Source organism: Astatotilapia calliptera, chromosome 8 (assembly GCF_964374335.1).
Source record: "Astatotilapia calliptera chromosome 8, fAstCal68.1, whole genome shotgun sequence".
Lineage (NCBI taxonomy): Eukaryota > Metazoa > Chordata > Actinopteri > Cichliformes > Cichlidae > Astatotilapia > Astatotilapia calliptera.
Window position 1 is genome coordinate 22,078,630 of NC_137429.1, and position 17,211 is coordinate 22,095,840.

Sequence of the window (17,211 nt, forward strand, 5' to 3'; positions counted from 1 at the left end):
TTAACAAATGAAGTTGGACATTTCTGCATCTCTGTTTTTACACAAATAAATTAAAAGACATATAAATTCATACTTATTGGACTTCATATAGGCTGACAGGCACAGTTTGTCAGGTTTGACAAGATGAGCTGTTACCTCACACATAACCTTTATGCTTAGCTAGGCCAGTCTAGGCTTTAGGCTAATCTAGGCTTTAGGCTTGATATTGAGTGCATAGATGTTCAACATGTTTCAGTTTAGCACAACATGATTTTTTTATTTAAACGGAAGCTATCCTTACAGACTGAAGAACTCTCCAGAGTGAACCCTACTGCTCACCCTGTGATAGGCTTTAGCCCCTATGACTCTGAACTAGCTACCTTCACCATGCATGTTAGTTCCCTTTCACGCACTTTTGTTGCAAAAAGGTTTTCATTCATGTTCCTGAAAAACACAAGCATGTTCAAGGAACCACTCTATCGATGTTAAACTAGGATCTGTGTTCTAAAATAACTGTTAGTGAGAAAGCCAATTAGCCTTTTTCCTAAAAAACTCAAGCTATTCCTCTGTTTAGCCAAAACCACAACTACAAAGAATGGAAATTACATTTTGGACATTTATTCCACTGCTTTATTCATATATCAAGTACAAATAAGTCCTTGTGGAATATAGAGTGTCAACCCATTTAATATTTCTGCTTCAACACCTAATTATTAGCGGCCTTACTGCTAATATGGATGGCGTGTGTGGGACACTGGGCCTTTGACGTCTGGCAGCAAATCCACAATAACGAGGCGACTTTATAATCACTGAGAATTTATGCTCATTGGATAGAACAGTTTGAAATACAGAAAATGACGAGGTATGTCTTCTCTAAGATTTTCTTAATTCTCCTATGGCAGTAAAGTGTTGAATGAGGGTTCTTACAGACTTTGCTGGAGGTGTCTCAAATACTGGCGGGGGTTTAAATTACCTTTAAACATGTGGCTAATGACTGTGCTGAAGCAGTCCTGGCTCAGTGCACAGGCATCAATATAGAGCTTAAAGTTTCATAGTCAAAAACTGTCAAAACATCAACTGTAAATTCTCCTCAGAAGAAATGACTCACTTTCTGTGTTCAGCGTTCACCAGAAATAAAAAGAGGAGCACAATGAGCACCTTGTATTCAGTGTAAGAAGGCACAAATCATGACGTGAAAGACAGCAGATAGAGAAAGATTCTGTAATAACACAGGTGAGTATTAAACACAATTTACTGAGCTTCTATGACAGTGTGGAGTTTTCTCTCTTTGTATTATTGTACCTGAAAGGACCATGAGTTGACAAAAGCTTAAAGTTAAATAGAATATCAGTTATGTAGTAGCTCATCCAGCTCACAATACATAAAATGTGTAGTACAGAAAGAAAGAAGGCTTTTTTGTCATGCACAGGGTACATTGCCCGTAGAAACCATGGCCATAAAAGGAAAGGAAGGAAAATATGTCATATGGCTGTCACTATTGGTCACAAAGATAATGCTTCTAGTGATTGATGTGGTCACTACTAAATTGCCAGAGTCACGTATTTTGCATGGAAGATGCAAACTACTCTGCAAACAGTTGCCTTTTAATCTCCAAGCTGTAGTAAAACTTGATAAAAGTGCAACGCAAACAGGAAACAGAGAAGATTTGCGTCAAAGTAAAAGTTATGCCTTTTAAAAAGTGTTGGTTCCAGCAGTGAGGCACAATTTTTACTTTGAAGGTAAACAAGAGTTTCCACATATAAACTAAAAGGACTGGTGCTTGTATAAAATCTGCTCTATTGCAAGGAGGTTTACTGGTGCAGCATTGTACACCTCTTTACAACCTGGCAGATGCAGAACACTTTTCCCAAGCAACCGGTTATCAAAGTGTCAATTGCTGATCTCTTGGCCTGGGATCAGGGCTTTATCGATCAATTTTACAGCAATTGCTAGAAACCCCGAGAAACCACTTGCATCTGGTTGTAGACTTTTCCCCTAGTGCTTCTCTAGTGTATAGTCATCAATTGTTCTGTAGGCTGTAGGCATGTTCTGTAGTATGTGGCAATTGATATTTCAAGTATTATATGATTTTGTATTTTATGAAGTTTTTTCTTTATCATTTGTGTAGGAAAAATGTATCAACATTGACAATCTTATGTAAATCATATCACAGCCCTGTTTTTGGGCAGCCTTAACCGAGTTTAAGACATTATTTATACCAAAAAGAAATCATCTGACACTGACCCTGAGCAGGGTTTATATGAAAACCCATTATTAGGTTATCATTGTGTGCAAGTTTCACTGAAATCTGATCAGCACTGAAGGAGGGGTAGTGACAAGTGACTGGAGTAGTGAATTTTGGGCAGGTGAATGATGGTGCCTGTCCATGGTGCAAACTCGTCGGTTCTTTGGCCAGGTGAAAGAAAACTGATGACACTGCTGGAGTTTGTGAAAAAATATTGGACGATAAATGACTATCGACCAGATCCCTGAGCCAATGATCATGACGCATGAAATAAATAAACACCATTATCCTAAAGCAAGAATTTTCTAGATATATTGTTATCAGAATAGGGAAAGTTTCCGCTGTAGAATAAAGTGTTATTATGAAGTTCCATTAACTTAAAAAAACAAAAACCAACCAACTCTTTTCCATTTTTGGAAATGGGTTATATTTTATATTATTCATTAATCTAAGTTAAAAGCAGCAGCCAGGAGCATCTGACAAGTTTTAGCAAAAAGGGATTTATTCCCACCAATCACATCCCCCAAAAAGCAAACCTCAGGCAAACCTTTAGATGGCCTTGTAAGAAGTTCAACAGGCAACCTCACGGTGAGAAAACACGTAAAGGTTGGGGCCACCCAAAAACCACCTGATGGAAAACAGCCCTTGAACGACCAAGACTATGAGGCCAAAAGTCGGAAACGACTGTAGTCATTTTTCAAAGAAACCACAGGTCCGCTGTTTCTTTCTAACAGATTAAATGTGAATGGTGGTCTCGAATATCAGCAGCATGCACTTTGTGCCCCCATTCATCTTAACTGATCTGCTTCTTCATCAGTTTTGTGGCACTGTAACAACTTCCAGATAATACCAGGGCTACAAATCCCAGAGGGGGCAGATAGTAATCCAGCCAAGGCAAAAAAAAAAAATTTCACCTTAAGGGTTTTGATAAGTGTTTGGTCAAATTATTAATGTTTTTACCTTTTTTTTCTGATGAGGACAAACACAACTGTGCTGATCGTTTTCACAGTCACATATGCCTACTTTGAAATGGGGCACAAAAACCACAACACCACAAAAAGAAGACTCACAAGAGCAATGTTACTTTTCCAAACCCTATTATAACCAATTAGACTGCCCCACGCTGAGTGATAACATCTTTTGATTACTCTCTGGGAGGAGGCTGATACTATCTGGCTCTTTCCTTGAAGCAGCACGACCTTTTAACACGCCACTGTTTTACTGAAGGGGATCCCAGTCCCAGCAGAGTCCTTTATCTCTGATGTAGGACACAGTGGTGTCAAAGAGTGCCTTGTGATCCCTCTCAAGGACCAGCAGGAGGTATTTTAATGGATGTCTGACCCGTGGTGGTGAGAGCACGTCTCTTACAGGGAAACCATTGTGCTACAGCAGAAACACACAAAGCAGCTCTCCTTTTTTTCTGCTACTCGCTGCCTAAAAGAAACTGTCAGGCAACAAAATGACACGTGTTTCACCTTGAGACTCGGCCATCAGTCAGTGAAGCTCCTGTCTGAACACTCATCATGGTTCAGCTTTTCTAAGCTTGGAAGATCTAGCTTTAGTAATAAAGCTTCCAGAGGTATAAAAATAACATTTTTCTGATCACCCAGGGCTAACTGACTGCAGCTGAAGCGAACATATACCCACATAGCAAAATTGGTATGGCCTGGATCTGGCCCACACAATGTGCTTACACATGGCCACATACCGCAAAGAATGAAGGCCCTTTGGTGGCCCAGACCTGGTTTGCCAGAGGTGGCCCACACATGGGCCAGACACAAGGCCAGTTGCAGACACGCTAGTGGTCCTGTGCTGGCCCATGTGTGGATTACCTCTGGCAAACCTGATCTGGGCCACAGAAGGGCCGTCATTCTTTGCAGTATGTGGGCCATGTGTAAGTGGTGTGCAGCCACGGCCCAGTTGTAGACACACTGCTGGCCCTGTGCTGGCCCCAGATGTCAGCCTAATGTGTACCTTAATCAAGCCATGCAATAACAACATGTGCCAAAACATGCAAAACAGTGCAAAAGTTACATGACAAAACTCTGTTCAGACAGTGAATGGACTAATTCTTATATAGCACTTTTCTACTCTCCCGGATTACTCAAAGTGCTCTATACAACATGCCACATTCTCCCAACCAAAAACTTTCTCTTAACTGAGTGCTTCCTAACTACATACACACTCTTGACAAATGTGACTGGAGGATCCAGGGATCGAACCACTAACCTTCTGATCAATAGGTGACCTGCTCTACCTCCTGAGCTACAGCCACCCACTGGCAAAGATGAGCAAACCGTTACTAGGTTTTGGAAGTGTACACTCACAAACCTGTCAAACCTGCATTTGAAACGTTGGCTACCACAGCAGTATAGTATTGCAAATGGCATTTGGGTCTTCTAACTAAAATAGAAAAATAGGAACATAAATAGCGCCATCATTGCCAGACCTGGCCCACATCTGGTTGACATACACCCTGCCATGACACCAGTCCGTCAGAAAGTGCCAGCAGGGAAGACCTGTTTTCTATGGGCCTGGGCCACATACACCAAACCACAATCGGGCCAGATATGGCATGCCATTGCATAGACAGTGCCATTTATGCCAGGCCTGACCCATATCTGGATGACATACGTCTTATCATGCCAGAAGTCAGCCAGCAGATCCAGCTTGAAACCAGATCTGGGCCAGACCTGTTTGCTATGTGGGTAAACACTAAGACAGTAGTAATATCTAATTCTGTGTTACAAGATTGTTGTTTCAAATATGTGTTTTTCATGGTTGAACAAGCAACCTGCAGTATATTAGCAACAGTGCAAGTGTTGTTTTAAAATGCAGTTTTGCTAGGATAGCTCCAACACAAGTCTTCTAGGGCACTTTATATAGTAAGGTCGAGTCCCTACAGTATTAAACAGGAAAACTCCAATACCTCTCTTTGTGAAAGCACTTGGCACCTTCTCCCTTTCGACAGATAGAAATCTGCAGCAGATCCACAGTCTTGAGGGGTGATCATCTGCCTCAAGCAGTTGTTGTTTGAAGCAAGCAAAAATCCCAAGAGGTCTTGGGGTTTTGACCCTTTTCAAGACTTTTTACCTTTTCTGTGCTGTAATGGTGGAGTCATCCAAGAAATTCCTTCAGGCAAACTTCAAAGGGAAGGAGAAATGAAGAAGGTGTTGTTGCAGCATCTTTTATTGCCTCTCCTTTGTTTGAGTATAAACTGCTTGCAAAATGGGTGATGGCTTGCAGATAGTTAGAGTACAGAAGTTAATTACATGGTCATTATTGAATTGTAATAATGGGCAATGTTTAAAGAGTGACATGGACGATATATGAATATGTTGGGATGACTTGTAAGCCAGGATCAGTGTGCGTTTGGCTTGACTGTAGAGTGCAGATGAAAACATGGACATGTATTCACGGTCTGCGCAATACAGCTGAAGGAAGTGCCTTAAAGCTGCATTCTCGCTAATGACCACCAGACCTCTAATTGCAGAAAAAGTCCAGGTTTATTTAAATCTCTGACAAAACATCCCTGCTTCTCGGTTTATTTATGACCACAGTAAACATTTTCCTGATGAGTTTATAGTTTTGATCACTAGTTCTAAGTCCCACTTAATACAGCATGATGATCATTTTTGTAAACTATTGTTTGATGGGGGTATTTTGCTTTCTTCGGTTTGTCAGTCAGATTGAGGCTGATGATGTCAGTTGTTTTTTTCAAGTTAAAGCATCAGAACTTGAGAAATCTGTCTGATGTCACAGTAACAACATGTATATGTTTTATTTACATTTTAAAGGCTTAACCAGTCCTAATGGTGACACCACAAAAGGTGTAGACCTGCAGTATACTGGTAATTCGTCCAGGGTGTGCATCACCTTTTGCCCTGTCACAGGTGGGATAGGTTCCTGATTTGGTTAAGTGGTAAAGAAAATTGATGGATGGATGAGTTTTAGTTGGATTTTCAAAGTAGTCTTCCAGTGCAGCATGATAAAACAAAATTATTATTATACTCCATCATAATTATTTTTTAAACGCCCTCATAAAACTCTCAGTGATAGCGCAGAATGGTGTTCAGCATGTAGTCCTTAGTGTTGATGCATTTTCTGTCAGAGGTCACTGTCTTAAGAAGTTTTGGATTGTGAAGCCTGTCAGTGCTCATGAGCACTTCACATAATGGGCTGCATGGCTCTCGTTGGCTGCGCGCTCTGAGGCGTCACCATCTGTCATCCTGCAGCAGCAGCGTCTGCGCGGATTTCCTCCCATTGTAGAAACAGCTGTAGACCATGAACCGTGGAGTTCGGATCTGACACGGATAACCTGGGCATTGATTTGAAGTCTGGGTGGGCAGCAAACTGGCAGGACCAGAAAGAAATTTTTACAAAAAAAAAAAAAACAACTAAAAATTAATTAATTATTAAAAATAGACAAATAAAAATTTTTATTGATTGAAGATAATTTTAATAGAATCTGCTTCCACATCAGCTACGATGGAGAACCGGATTTTTTACACCCTGTGTTTACTGGCGGTCCTGGAGTCCAGCTGGAGTTACTTTCAATCTGAAGGTCTGGAAAGAGCCGTGCGTCAAGGTGCCGAAGTCTCTGCAGAGCAGCGCGTCTTTGCGCAAGAAAGCGCGAACCGGGACATGGTCACCATCAACATGTTCAAAGTGTACGAGAAATACAGTAAAGAGCCGCAGAGCCAGAAGGAAGGAAACACCGTGAGAAGTTTTAAAGCTCTTCCGAGTGAGTGACAACACCTATATTTGTTTAAATTCACCGATAAATATGTCAGAGCAGAGCCGCGCGTGGTTTTGTTTAACAAGATTTTCATGTGTAAAACTACAAAGTAAATATTCAGTTATACATTTTTATTGGATGACGTTAATTATTTGGTAAACATGTTAAAATGTTTTAGCACAAATTGAAGCAGGTTTGTTGTTGCTGATATCATAATTACTGTAGTCGAACACTAAGTCAGCGTATTAATGCAATTGGTCGATTTGCAAAAAGGGGGGAAATTACAGAAGCAACAAAACTAATAATGTGTGGATCTGGATACCAACATGTATGTATTTATCTTTATAAAAGTGCAGTTCTCTCACTGTACGGTTAATTTCATTTTTGTTTCACCAAATATTAACTTAAAAAAAATACAGGAGGAAAAAAATGTCCAAATTAAACTTTAGTAGATAAGATAAGAGACTAAAAGATCTGAATTACTTTTAATCTTTCAAATTTTAACTTTTCATTTCTTTATCCTTAGCATCCTCAGCACAGGTGTTTTGTCAATCGCCCAGCAGACCTCGATTCCCTTTGTGCCAAACGTCTTCACCTCTGTCTATGCTGTGATTTACTGAACTGAGAAAACTTTATGTCTCAAACACTGTTGTTTCCCCAGTAGCTGTAACAGCCTAGGTGTCAGACAAGAGCCCATTATCACACTCAGACACCGCATAAAGCCTCAGAGGAGCTCTTTCTGCTATAAGCATTTCCATATGTCAATGATAGACCTGCTGGTCCGACCCAATGTTTGTCTTTCAGGCTGCGGTGGAAGTGCAGGAGACAAGATTTGAACTTCAATAGTGTAGCTTTCGAGGGTGAGGTTTTTTGGTCATGCACGAGGCAGGCATTTAACCGTGCCGTGCTTAATGTTTTCCATGCTGCTGGTGCTGCTGCTTATGTCCATCAGATGTGTTGAGCAACATTTTGCGAGTGATATATTGACATTGTTACTGAGTTGAATCAAACGTGCCAGCGTGACATGATAAAGGAGTTGCAAAGAAGAGAAGGGGAAAGGGTCAAGGCAGCAGTGCGATCACTTCACTCGTCTTTATTGTTCATTTCAGAGAGAGGTGCTCCCTCAGGGCTGTAGCATCTGTTCAGCAAAAGATCTGTATAGCTGAGCTCATCACATCACTGTTTATGTGTGTATTTCCTGTATTCGGATCATAAAAAGCACTGTGCGCGGGATGAAAATGTTTTTCTCTCAGACATTTTGTAACCTGAAGAACTTTTTCTTGCCAAGCTTTTCATTTGTCTCCTGATTCCTTTTCATATTCCCCAGGAGTCTCACAGGGCAGAGACATGTTCCAGTTCAACCTGTCCTCAATCCAAAACGCCGAGCTCATCCTCTCCGCCTCTTTTCACTTCCTCTACAAGAGGCCCCGCCACCACCAGAGACCGGCGTGGCGTTTCCGAACGCCTCGCCACCCGTCTGGAGGCATCCAGCATCCCGATCCTGCTCATTCGCGGCTCCTCTTCTATGGGTCGTCCCTAAACTCGGCTTTTCTGACGCCTCTGGGAAACGTAACTCTGTCTCCTTTCAAGAAAAGCTCTTGGCAAACGCAGGACGTAACTGCAGTGCTGAAACATGCCAGAGATGTCAAAGAGCTTGTGGTCATGGTGGAGTTTGATATGGGATTTGGGGGGGCTCGGGTACAGCAGAGGAGCCCTCATGGCCAAGAACGCCTCTCACCAGCCAACCTGCCGTATATCTTGGTGTATGCCGACGATCGAGCTATAGATGAACCAAACAGCGTGGCCATGTCACTACAGAGGTATGGGCCTTTTCCAGCAGGGGATGACTCATCCGCCTCAACGTCAGCCTCGAGGATTCGGAGGGAGCTTCATCTACAGATCCAAACCAACGACATACCGGAGGCGCACTTCAATAACCTGAAGAACCACGAACTGTGGCAGAGCACATATTTCCCAGCAAAAGCAAAAACTGTGGTCAAAACGGGAAGAAAGCATGGCCTGGTAAGCAGCGAGGGCCTGAGCAAGCCACAAGTGCTGAGCTTTGATGAGAGGACGATGAAGAAGGCCAGGAGGAGACAGTGGAGTGAGCCCAGGGTTTGCTCCAGGCGCTACCTCAGGGTAGACTTTGCAGACATCGGCTGGAGCGAGTGGGTGTTGGCACCAAAGGCTTTTGATGCCTACTACTGCGCCGGGACCTGTGGATTCCCCATACCTAAAGTAAGACATGAAAACCTTCTTATTGTCACTCCAACCATTAGCTGATTTTTTTTAATTCAGTCAGTAGAATACTTCATTATTTTACCAAATCCACAAGTAGAAAAACTATTAAAACTATTATAAAAACATGACTTTAACTTTATTTTAAGGGTTAGGAAAGTTCTCTTGTTATTTTACTAATAATCAGTCCTTTACAACTCCTTACTTCCTCAGGTGGCACGTCCTTCCAATCACGCCACTATCCAGAGCATTGTCAGAGCTGTGGGAATTGTCCCTGGTGTGCCTGAGCCATGTTGTGTTCCAGACAAAATGAGCCCCCTCAGCGTCCTTTACCTGGATCCAAGCAGGAACATGGTGCTAAAGGTTTACCCAAACATGTCTGTGGATACATGCGCCTGCCGGTAGGGCCACTGCATGAGCCGCTGGAAACTGTGATCAATGAAGATAGGAGACAATGAATACAAAGAAAGTGTAGCTTCAGCGCCTAACAGGAAGCTCGTGTCAGATGGAAGAACAGTTGTAGAGAGAAACAGTGAGAATAACTGATACATACAGAATTTTCTTCCGAGATCATGGCCTTGTTTCGTGTCTGCCAGGATTGGACATTGCCTTAAGTATTTTTCTGCTTGTCTAACAGTGTTCATAGATGCCTTTCATCCAAGTTTATTTTCTGAAAATGCTTGGGTGCCCTTAAAGAAACACGTGTTTGTATTACTTTTAATCTACAAGTTCCTGCAAGTAGATCAAGTTCCCACTGATCCTTAAAAAGCTTTTTTATTTATTTATTTGGAGCAGTTTATCAAGTTTTTTCTCTGTTTCAGTTCTGTTTTCAGTTTTTAGAAGGATGTTGTTTTACCATCACAAAAGCTCAAAAAAGGCTAATCAAATGTTCTGAACTGTGGTCAAACTGATAAGAAGAACTTTGGACACAGATGCTACATGGCAGCATATTCATATTCTCTGTTACTCAGCATTTGTCATGGAAATCATTACACACGAACATTAAGTGGTACTTAGTGAGTTTAGCCCTTTATCATGCATGAGAGGTCATATCTTCTTCAAACTATATCTCAGCAACTATTTGTTTATATCTTGTATATAATGAGTGTATTTTGCCATATGGTGACTGTTAATGCATTGAAAGCAGGGTTAAGCCCGTTCACCAATCACACATAACCAATGCACTGCTGCCACCTGCTGTGCATTTTGTTCAGTTGAAAGGATGTCAAACTTGGATGACTTTCTGTACTTCCTGTGTTTATTCACCACTTCCTTTAAACACTAAAACATTATTTATCCATAAAGACATGTACAGTTTTTAATGTGTACAGTAATGAAAGTAGATTTCCACAGTAACTAAAGGAGATATTGCTAAACTGTAATCAAATATTAATGGGATGTGCTGATGTGTGCTTTAATAGACCACAGACTTGGTGTATGCTTGGTGTAAAAATAAACTGAATTGTACATACTGTCAAAAACACTTGTTAACGTAGGTTTTTATGTATTAAAGTATGTATACCTAACCATAACATGCAGTACTTTATACACACTGTACCTCTTGTCATGTAACATTAAATTTCATATATAAAGATGGAGGGAAAACATTTAAATTCCACTTTAGAGGAAGTGCAAAATTGTTCACCTTCATTTTATAAATACTTATTTCCTGAGGATGATAATGCTTGAATCATATACCTTAATAATCAGCAGATGTCAGTCCAGTTTAAAACCTACTACAGACTTTGGATGAATATGCTCTCAACACTACTAACATCATCAAATGAGGAAATATATTTTGAGGTCATGGTTTCCATGTCTCCAGTAGATTTCCAGACACTTAAAGAACCAGTGCCAAAGGGTATTTGTGCTGACCTCAGACACTTTTGTGAACTTTTCCTTTAATTTCCAACTTTGCTGATGTTTTATTCAGCAAATTGGGACATTAGGTCTGATCTGTAGGTTTACTGATTTTATTTAATTTATTTAGAAAGAGGGACAATACATATTAATGAACATTTTAACAAATGTAAATATGCCAGATTATAGCCTTGGCTAATGTCCATCTGCAGACCCTCTGGCAGGTTACAGGTTTTTGCGTTTTTTTAAATAGTGGCAGGTTAGTGCTTTTTAGTTATGAATGCTAGTCTACATGACCTGTAAATACATTTGATTAAAAAAAGTTTTGTTTTTGTTTGGTACTTTATATAAATCGATGTGATATGTGAGTCACTATTGATGATAACCACAATCCCAGCTCCAAATCCCAACCCTGCTGTCTGGAGACAAGAAAAAAGTATTTAAAAATACATTTTATTTTATTTTATCCCCTAATTGCCAATAATTGGGAGAATAATTTTTTTTAAAAAGCACTTTTTGATAGCATAGTGTTACGATTAGGCTCATCACCAGTGACGACTTAAACTTCAAATTGTTAATGTAATGTATGTTTTGAAGATTCAGAGTAGCTGTCACAGGGCAGGAGTCGCTTGTATGAAGCTACAGAGAATATCACCACATAACAGAAACAAACGTAGACCTCATGGAGACTATTAAGGTCTTTAATCTAACTGTTTTTATTGCCTAAAAATGTTTTTATTCAGGTTGGAGACTGATTTGCTACCTGATGAGAAAAGAATCTGGAACAAACATGCAGCATACTGACAAATGCCTTGAAAACAAAGCTTGGGCCAAAACATATTGCTGGTATGACACATGATCAAGTCCTCACTACCCTAAAACATTTTTATTATTTCTCTTTTCTTTTCACAAGTTCATCCAACTGATCAGGTTTAGATCATATTAAAGTTTTCTCATCGTGTTTGTTTTCCTTCTGCATGCCTACACTGTTTGCTGTACCCATGCCAGTACATTTGCTCCTCGTCTTTCATCACTGATGGACTCCATAGAGCAGACCTCTTTAGACCATGAAAGGGCCACAGCGAAACCATTTTATGAAACCCAGTGTGAACCAAGTAATAAGAGACTGAATAATTGAGAAGAAGAAGAAGAAGAAAGAAATTCCACTGTAGGTCGGATGTAAGCCAACGTCCCCAGACTCACTGGCTTGTGGTTTGGGCTCAACCAGTTCGTCAACATTCTTCCATATGCTGCTTTGCGTCTGGTTCTTCTTCGCACAGAAGAAGTGCACAACAAGAGATACAGTCACACACTTTTTTAAGATTAGTCCACAACATATAGAACTTGCCTGATATGCAATCTCTTATTTTATTTTTGTATTATCTGTACTTTTACAGTAATGCATTACTGCTATTAAATTGCTCCAAAACTTCACATAGGGTCACATCTCATTGTTAGTTTCTTTCATTTTATGGAAGAGTTTCCATTGAGACAAGAAACTCAACATAAATACATTTTGAAATCAAACACAGATTATATTATTAATATTTTATCAGTATAAATATGATTGTAGCATATATGTCTACATACTCTATCACCTCCTTAATGTTGGGACAATCTGAATGAAACAAACACAATCACACATACAGTGATTATTAATATCTATATGTTTAAAAAGAAACATCAATCCAAATTCTTTGGCTTTTCGTGTATATTATGTTAATTTCATCATCCCCCTGTGAATAGGATGTTATGCTCTCCATTGTGTTGCCTGTACATAACTTAATCACCAAAATGTGTATCCTCAGTGGACTCTGTGGGACTAGCAAAAGTTTAACATGAGTATAATGGTTGTAAATAATGGGATTATTAGGTCATTGTAAAGAACTTTTGCATTTGCAAAAACAAGTAGTGTTGGAGCAATGGGCTAGAAAACTGATGCCAGAGATGTGAAATGTGAAATATGCACACTGATAGGATTGGTTGGATCCTGCTGTCTAATTAGAAATTTCTTGACATTTTGACCACAGCACTGAAACCACGAGAGCTACAATGCTAATCTAGCTACAGATTTTAACAAGCAAGGCTGTTACGCCTTCAAGCTGACATTTTATCACTTTTTCTTTCTTTTCTTTTTCTTTTGGCTGGTTTCGTTATGAAGCCACATCCGAGTTGGGGAAAGTAATTTTATAAATGTCTGTTTTTCAGTAACCTCGCAATTTCCAGCACCCCCTTCATTATCCCTGTCAACTGTTTACAGTGTCTTCATTAGCAGACACCCCTCTAATGATAACAAAGCTTTAAAGAAGGCATCGGCTGCAGTGATAAGCATGGCCAAGCTACTATTTTAGTTGACACAAGTCCCCCTGTTTACTCTGGGAGCATGGGAGCGGACACCAGGAGTCTGATATGTGTACTGAGAATTGCCATTTTCAAAATTTGCCACAGCAAAGTCTGTTTTCGAGCAGGGGAGACGGTGAAGTTCTCACCAGTTTAGTCACATTCAAAATGCAGCTCTCCAGAAGCTCCCTGTTCCAGGTGTGTTTAAGTCTGGTGGCTACCATTGGTTCCTGCCACTGTAAACCTATCAACAATGACATCAGAAGGAACATGGAGGAACTCTACTCTCAGCTCTCAGAGGACTTTCTGGAAGAGGAAGAGACAGATTCGAGGATGGAGAACCTCCTGGGAACCATGAAGGAGGGTTTTCTGAGACAGCTCAACTTGTCAGATGTTCCTCAGGAGCACAGCAAGATCATCCCCCCTCAGTTCATGATGGAACTGTACAACAAGTATGCCTCGGACACCTCGGCAGCCCCTCAGTCTGATGTCATACGAAGCTTCACTGTGCAAGGTATCTGAATTGGATTTAACTGGACACAGCAAAAGTACACTCTGAGTTACATGTAGCTGATGGCAGAGGGACATTCATGGATCATGAAAATGAGTCTTGTTTATTCCAGTATTCCAAATCAAGAACCATATCTGGAAAAGCCACCTTGAGAAATGCACATTTGTGTTATATCTGGTTTAGATCTTTGCAGCTAACACAGGTAATACAGGTTTCCCTCTTCAGAGCTACAACTAGCTGATAAACCCACATTGCTATTTTTTTTGTTGTTTCTTGAAATGTTCAGCTGGGGTAATATTAACATTTCCTAGCATATATGAGCTGAAACTTCTTAGAAATAGAGAAATATTTACTTCTAAGCCCTCATCAGTGGCTTTTCCTTTGCTATTACATGATTTTATATATTCTGGTGAAGATGCAGGATGTAAAGTACCAACGAAAGTATCCCCAGATGATTTCCTTTGATTGATTAGCCAATGAGAACTACACATCAGTTTCTGTATTATGGTTACTGCCTGTGTGGTCTTTGGATCTCTAGTGGTCGTGAACTGTTTTTGGTCTCGACAGACAGATATCGAATCTATCAAATAACATAATATTGTCAATGTTAGGGTACTATTTCGGCAGAAAATGAAATAAGACTCGGATTTCACTTCTGACTGTAATAGGTACACAGTCCGTGGCCGACCATGACAATCCCTGCTGCTGTTTCAGATGTATCAGTGATCAGGGTGTTTTTTCTCTTTGACAGATTTTACTCTCTCTATGACGAATGGGACAAAGTCAAAGTACAGGCTGCAGTTCAACATCAGCATCCCCAGCCATGAAAAGATCACAACTGCTGAGCTGCAGCTTTTCTTCTTCCCAAACTTCAGGCCAAGAGTCACCTCCCACAGTTTCAAGATCATGGTTAAAGTCTACGAAGTCGATACGAACAATTTCACATCCTCGGCCCAACTGCTGGTGGGCAAAGAGGTGGCAGGCTCTCAGAGCACATGGACAACGTTTGATGTGACCACGGCTATTCAGAGCTGGATCAAGTCAGGCCCTGCACCAACTGTTTTTGACGTAGCGGTGGATATGAAAGATTGTGGGGATTCTAGAAGCGGGGCGGCAGGGGCCAGCTGTTTAAACATGAGCGTGTCCGTCGGCGATAATACCTCTGCGGCTTTGATTGTCTTCTCAAATGACCTCAGTAACAGGAGGAGGGAGATGAAGAAGGAACTAAGAGAGATGATCCTTCATGAAGAAGAAACCATCCTACATTCAGGGGCTGACTGGAACAGAGGATATCAGCTACCAAACGAGATCCCTGATTCTCAGCACCCACAGAGAACAAAAAGACGAGCACCGAGGGAATACTGCCGGCGGACCTCGCTCAAGGTCAACTTTAAAGACATTGGCTGGGACAGCTGGATCGTGGCGCCTCGGGAATATGATGCCTTTGAATGTCGCGGCCAGTGTTATCATCCACTGACGGATGAGTCATCTCCATCAAAACACGCCCTTATCCAGACGCTGATGAACATCAGGGACCCCAAGAAGGCCAACATGGCATGCTGCGTCCCAATCCAACTTGACCCCATCACAGTCATGTATCAGGAGAATGGGCGCATCACTATAAGATATCTGTATGAAGAGATGAAGGTAGCAGAGTGTGGCTGCAGGTAGTTTGCCCTTACCCTAGCAAAGGTAATGATCATCCTAAATTTAAATTTTATTCCATTTAGTTCAATGTTCAAGGATAACAGGTCATATGGCAACTTTCATGCCCTGTATTGGTCCAAAAGGTTGTAAAATATTCCAGAGTTTTTTGTTTTGTTTTGTTTTTTAAAGTCTTTTCTATTAATTCTACTGATTTTTTTTATTGATCTGTTGATTCAACTGATATATGCACATGACTTATATGTAGAAAAAAGTTCAGTAGCAAACTATGGCTTCATGTGGGAGTTAAACGCCACCCTCCCTCGTGAAAGTTCATAATAAACGCGCACCACCTGTATTTAGCTTTAAGTTCTCCATATTATTTTATTTTTACTGTGAAAAAAGCTGTGATTAGCTCTTCTAGACTAGAAGGGGTATTTCTAATCTATCATTGTGGACTAGAATTCTCTACAGCGTGAAAAGAGATGTCATACAAGATGTTGATTGTGCTAAAAATATCTCCCATCCCTAGGTTCAATTTTAGGTGAAGCTAGGAAGAAGCTAAACTTCAAGATAAGAACTTTTCTAGCAAATATTCTAAATAAATAAATACTAAGGAATAAAGAATTGCTCTAAACTATGCACCTATTTTTTGTCAGAAGTAAGGTACTATGCATAATTGATGAAAAAAAAAACTGGCAATCACTTAAATTAATACCCCAATGCTAACAGCATGACAGACTTGCTGCTTTTGAGAGTTCATTGTAAGATATGCGTGACGGTTTGTCAGACCAACAGAATAGTGGAAGAGCAAAGGAAAGGGACACATTTTGCATTTATTGTATTTAATTCTCATTATGTGTACAGTAAAGGTTTTCCCTGTATGTGTGGAGTACATAATAAAAAGCATGTAAAAAGCAAAGTTAAACGAGTTTACTATTACAGGTAAAATAGGTATAATTATTGTTTGTAATAAGCTGGTGAAACATAAATTCACATATAATCACTGCTCATTTGCTGATATAACACATCTGTATATTGATATTGTAAGTATAAATTATTTATATTGATATATATCTGGTATTAGTCTGTAAATTATTAACATTACATTCATTGACAGCATAAGCATGCCCACCATGGGCTACTACAGAGGGGCAGAAGTCAAAAATTGATAGGTGTGTATCTGTACTTATGATCCCTGAGAGAAAGAAATTACAGAAAAATGTATATTTAAAAGAAATAATAATTATTAGAATATTTGCTCTCAGTGTGCAGATTTTTACTCTCCTATATGTAGCATGATGTCATCATTTTGTTTCTAAGGCATTCCAACCCTGAAATTAATAAAAAATTCTTGGGCTCTTCTCAGCCAGAAGTCTCCTTTTTGACTTACTCACCTCCTCACCTGTTATTGATATTTATGGCCAATAAATGAAATGCTGTGAGTGTCAACAGGGCACAGTTTGTCCACTAGAGGGCACTCTGCCACTTCCCTTTTGGCAACATCCGTGAGTCTGGAAAACCACAAGCACATTAACCAGCTGACCTGACCATAGCTGTCCAGAGCATGAATTAATTAATATGTTCCTAAAACAACTGTAAACAAATACATATAACAAATCAGGGAAATCTGTCTTTTACATGCATATGAAAGGA

At 40.2% G+C, this 17,211-nt stretch overlaps 2 protein-coding genes across 2 annotated transcripts; both read left to right on the forward strand.

Annotated features, from left to right (window-relative positions):
• Positions 1-6,491: 6,491 nt before the first annotated feature.
• gdf10b (growth differentiation factor 10b) lies at positions 6,492-10,732 on the forward strand. Its single transcript, XM_026177153.2, has 3 exons — positions 6,492-6,968; positions 8,290-9,200; positions 9,414-10,732. The coding sequence occupies exons 1-3, from the start codon at positions 6,713-6,715 to the stop codon at positions 9,603-9,605; spliced, it is 1,359 nt and encodes a 452-aa protein (XP_026032938.1). The 5' UTR covers positions 6,492-6,712; the 3' UTR covers positions 9,606-10,732.
• A 2,820-nt stretch (positions 10,733-13,552) lies between these two features.
• Positions 13,553-16,923, forward strand: gdf2 (growth differentiation factor 2). The gene is made up of 2 exons (XM_026177642.2): positions 13,553-13,914; positions 14,663-16,923. Exons 1-2 carry the CDS (start codon positions 13,569-13,571, stop codon positions 15,580-15,582), a joined length of 1,266 nt encoding a protein of 421 aa, XP_026033427.2. The 5' UTR covers positions 13,553-13,568; the 3' UTR covers positions 15,583-16,923.
• Positions 16,924-17,211: the final 288 nt, after the last annotated feature.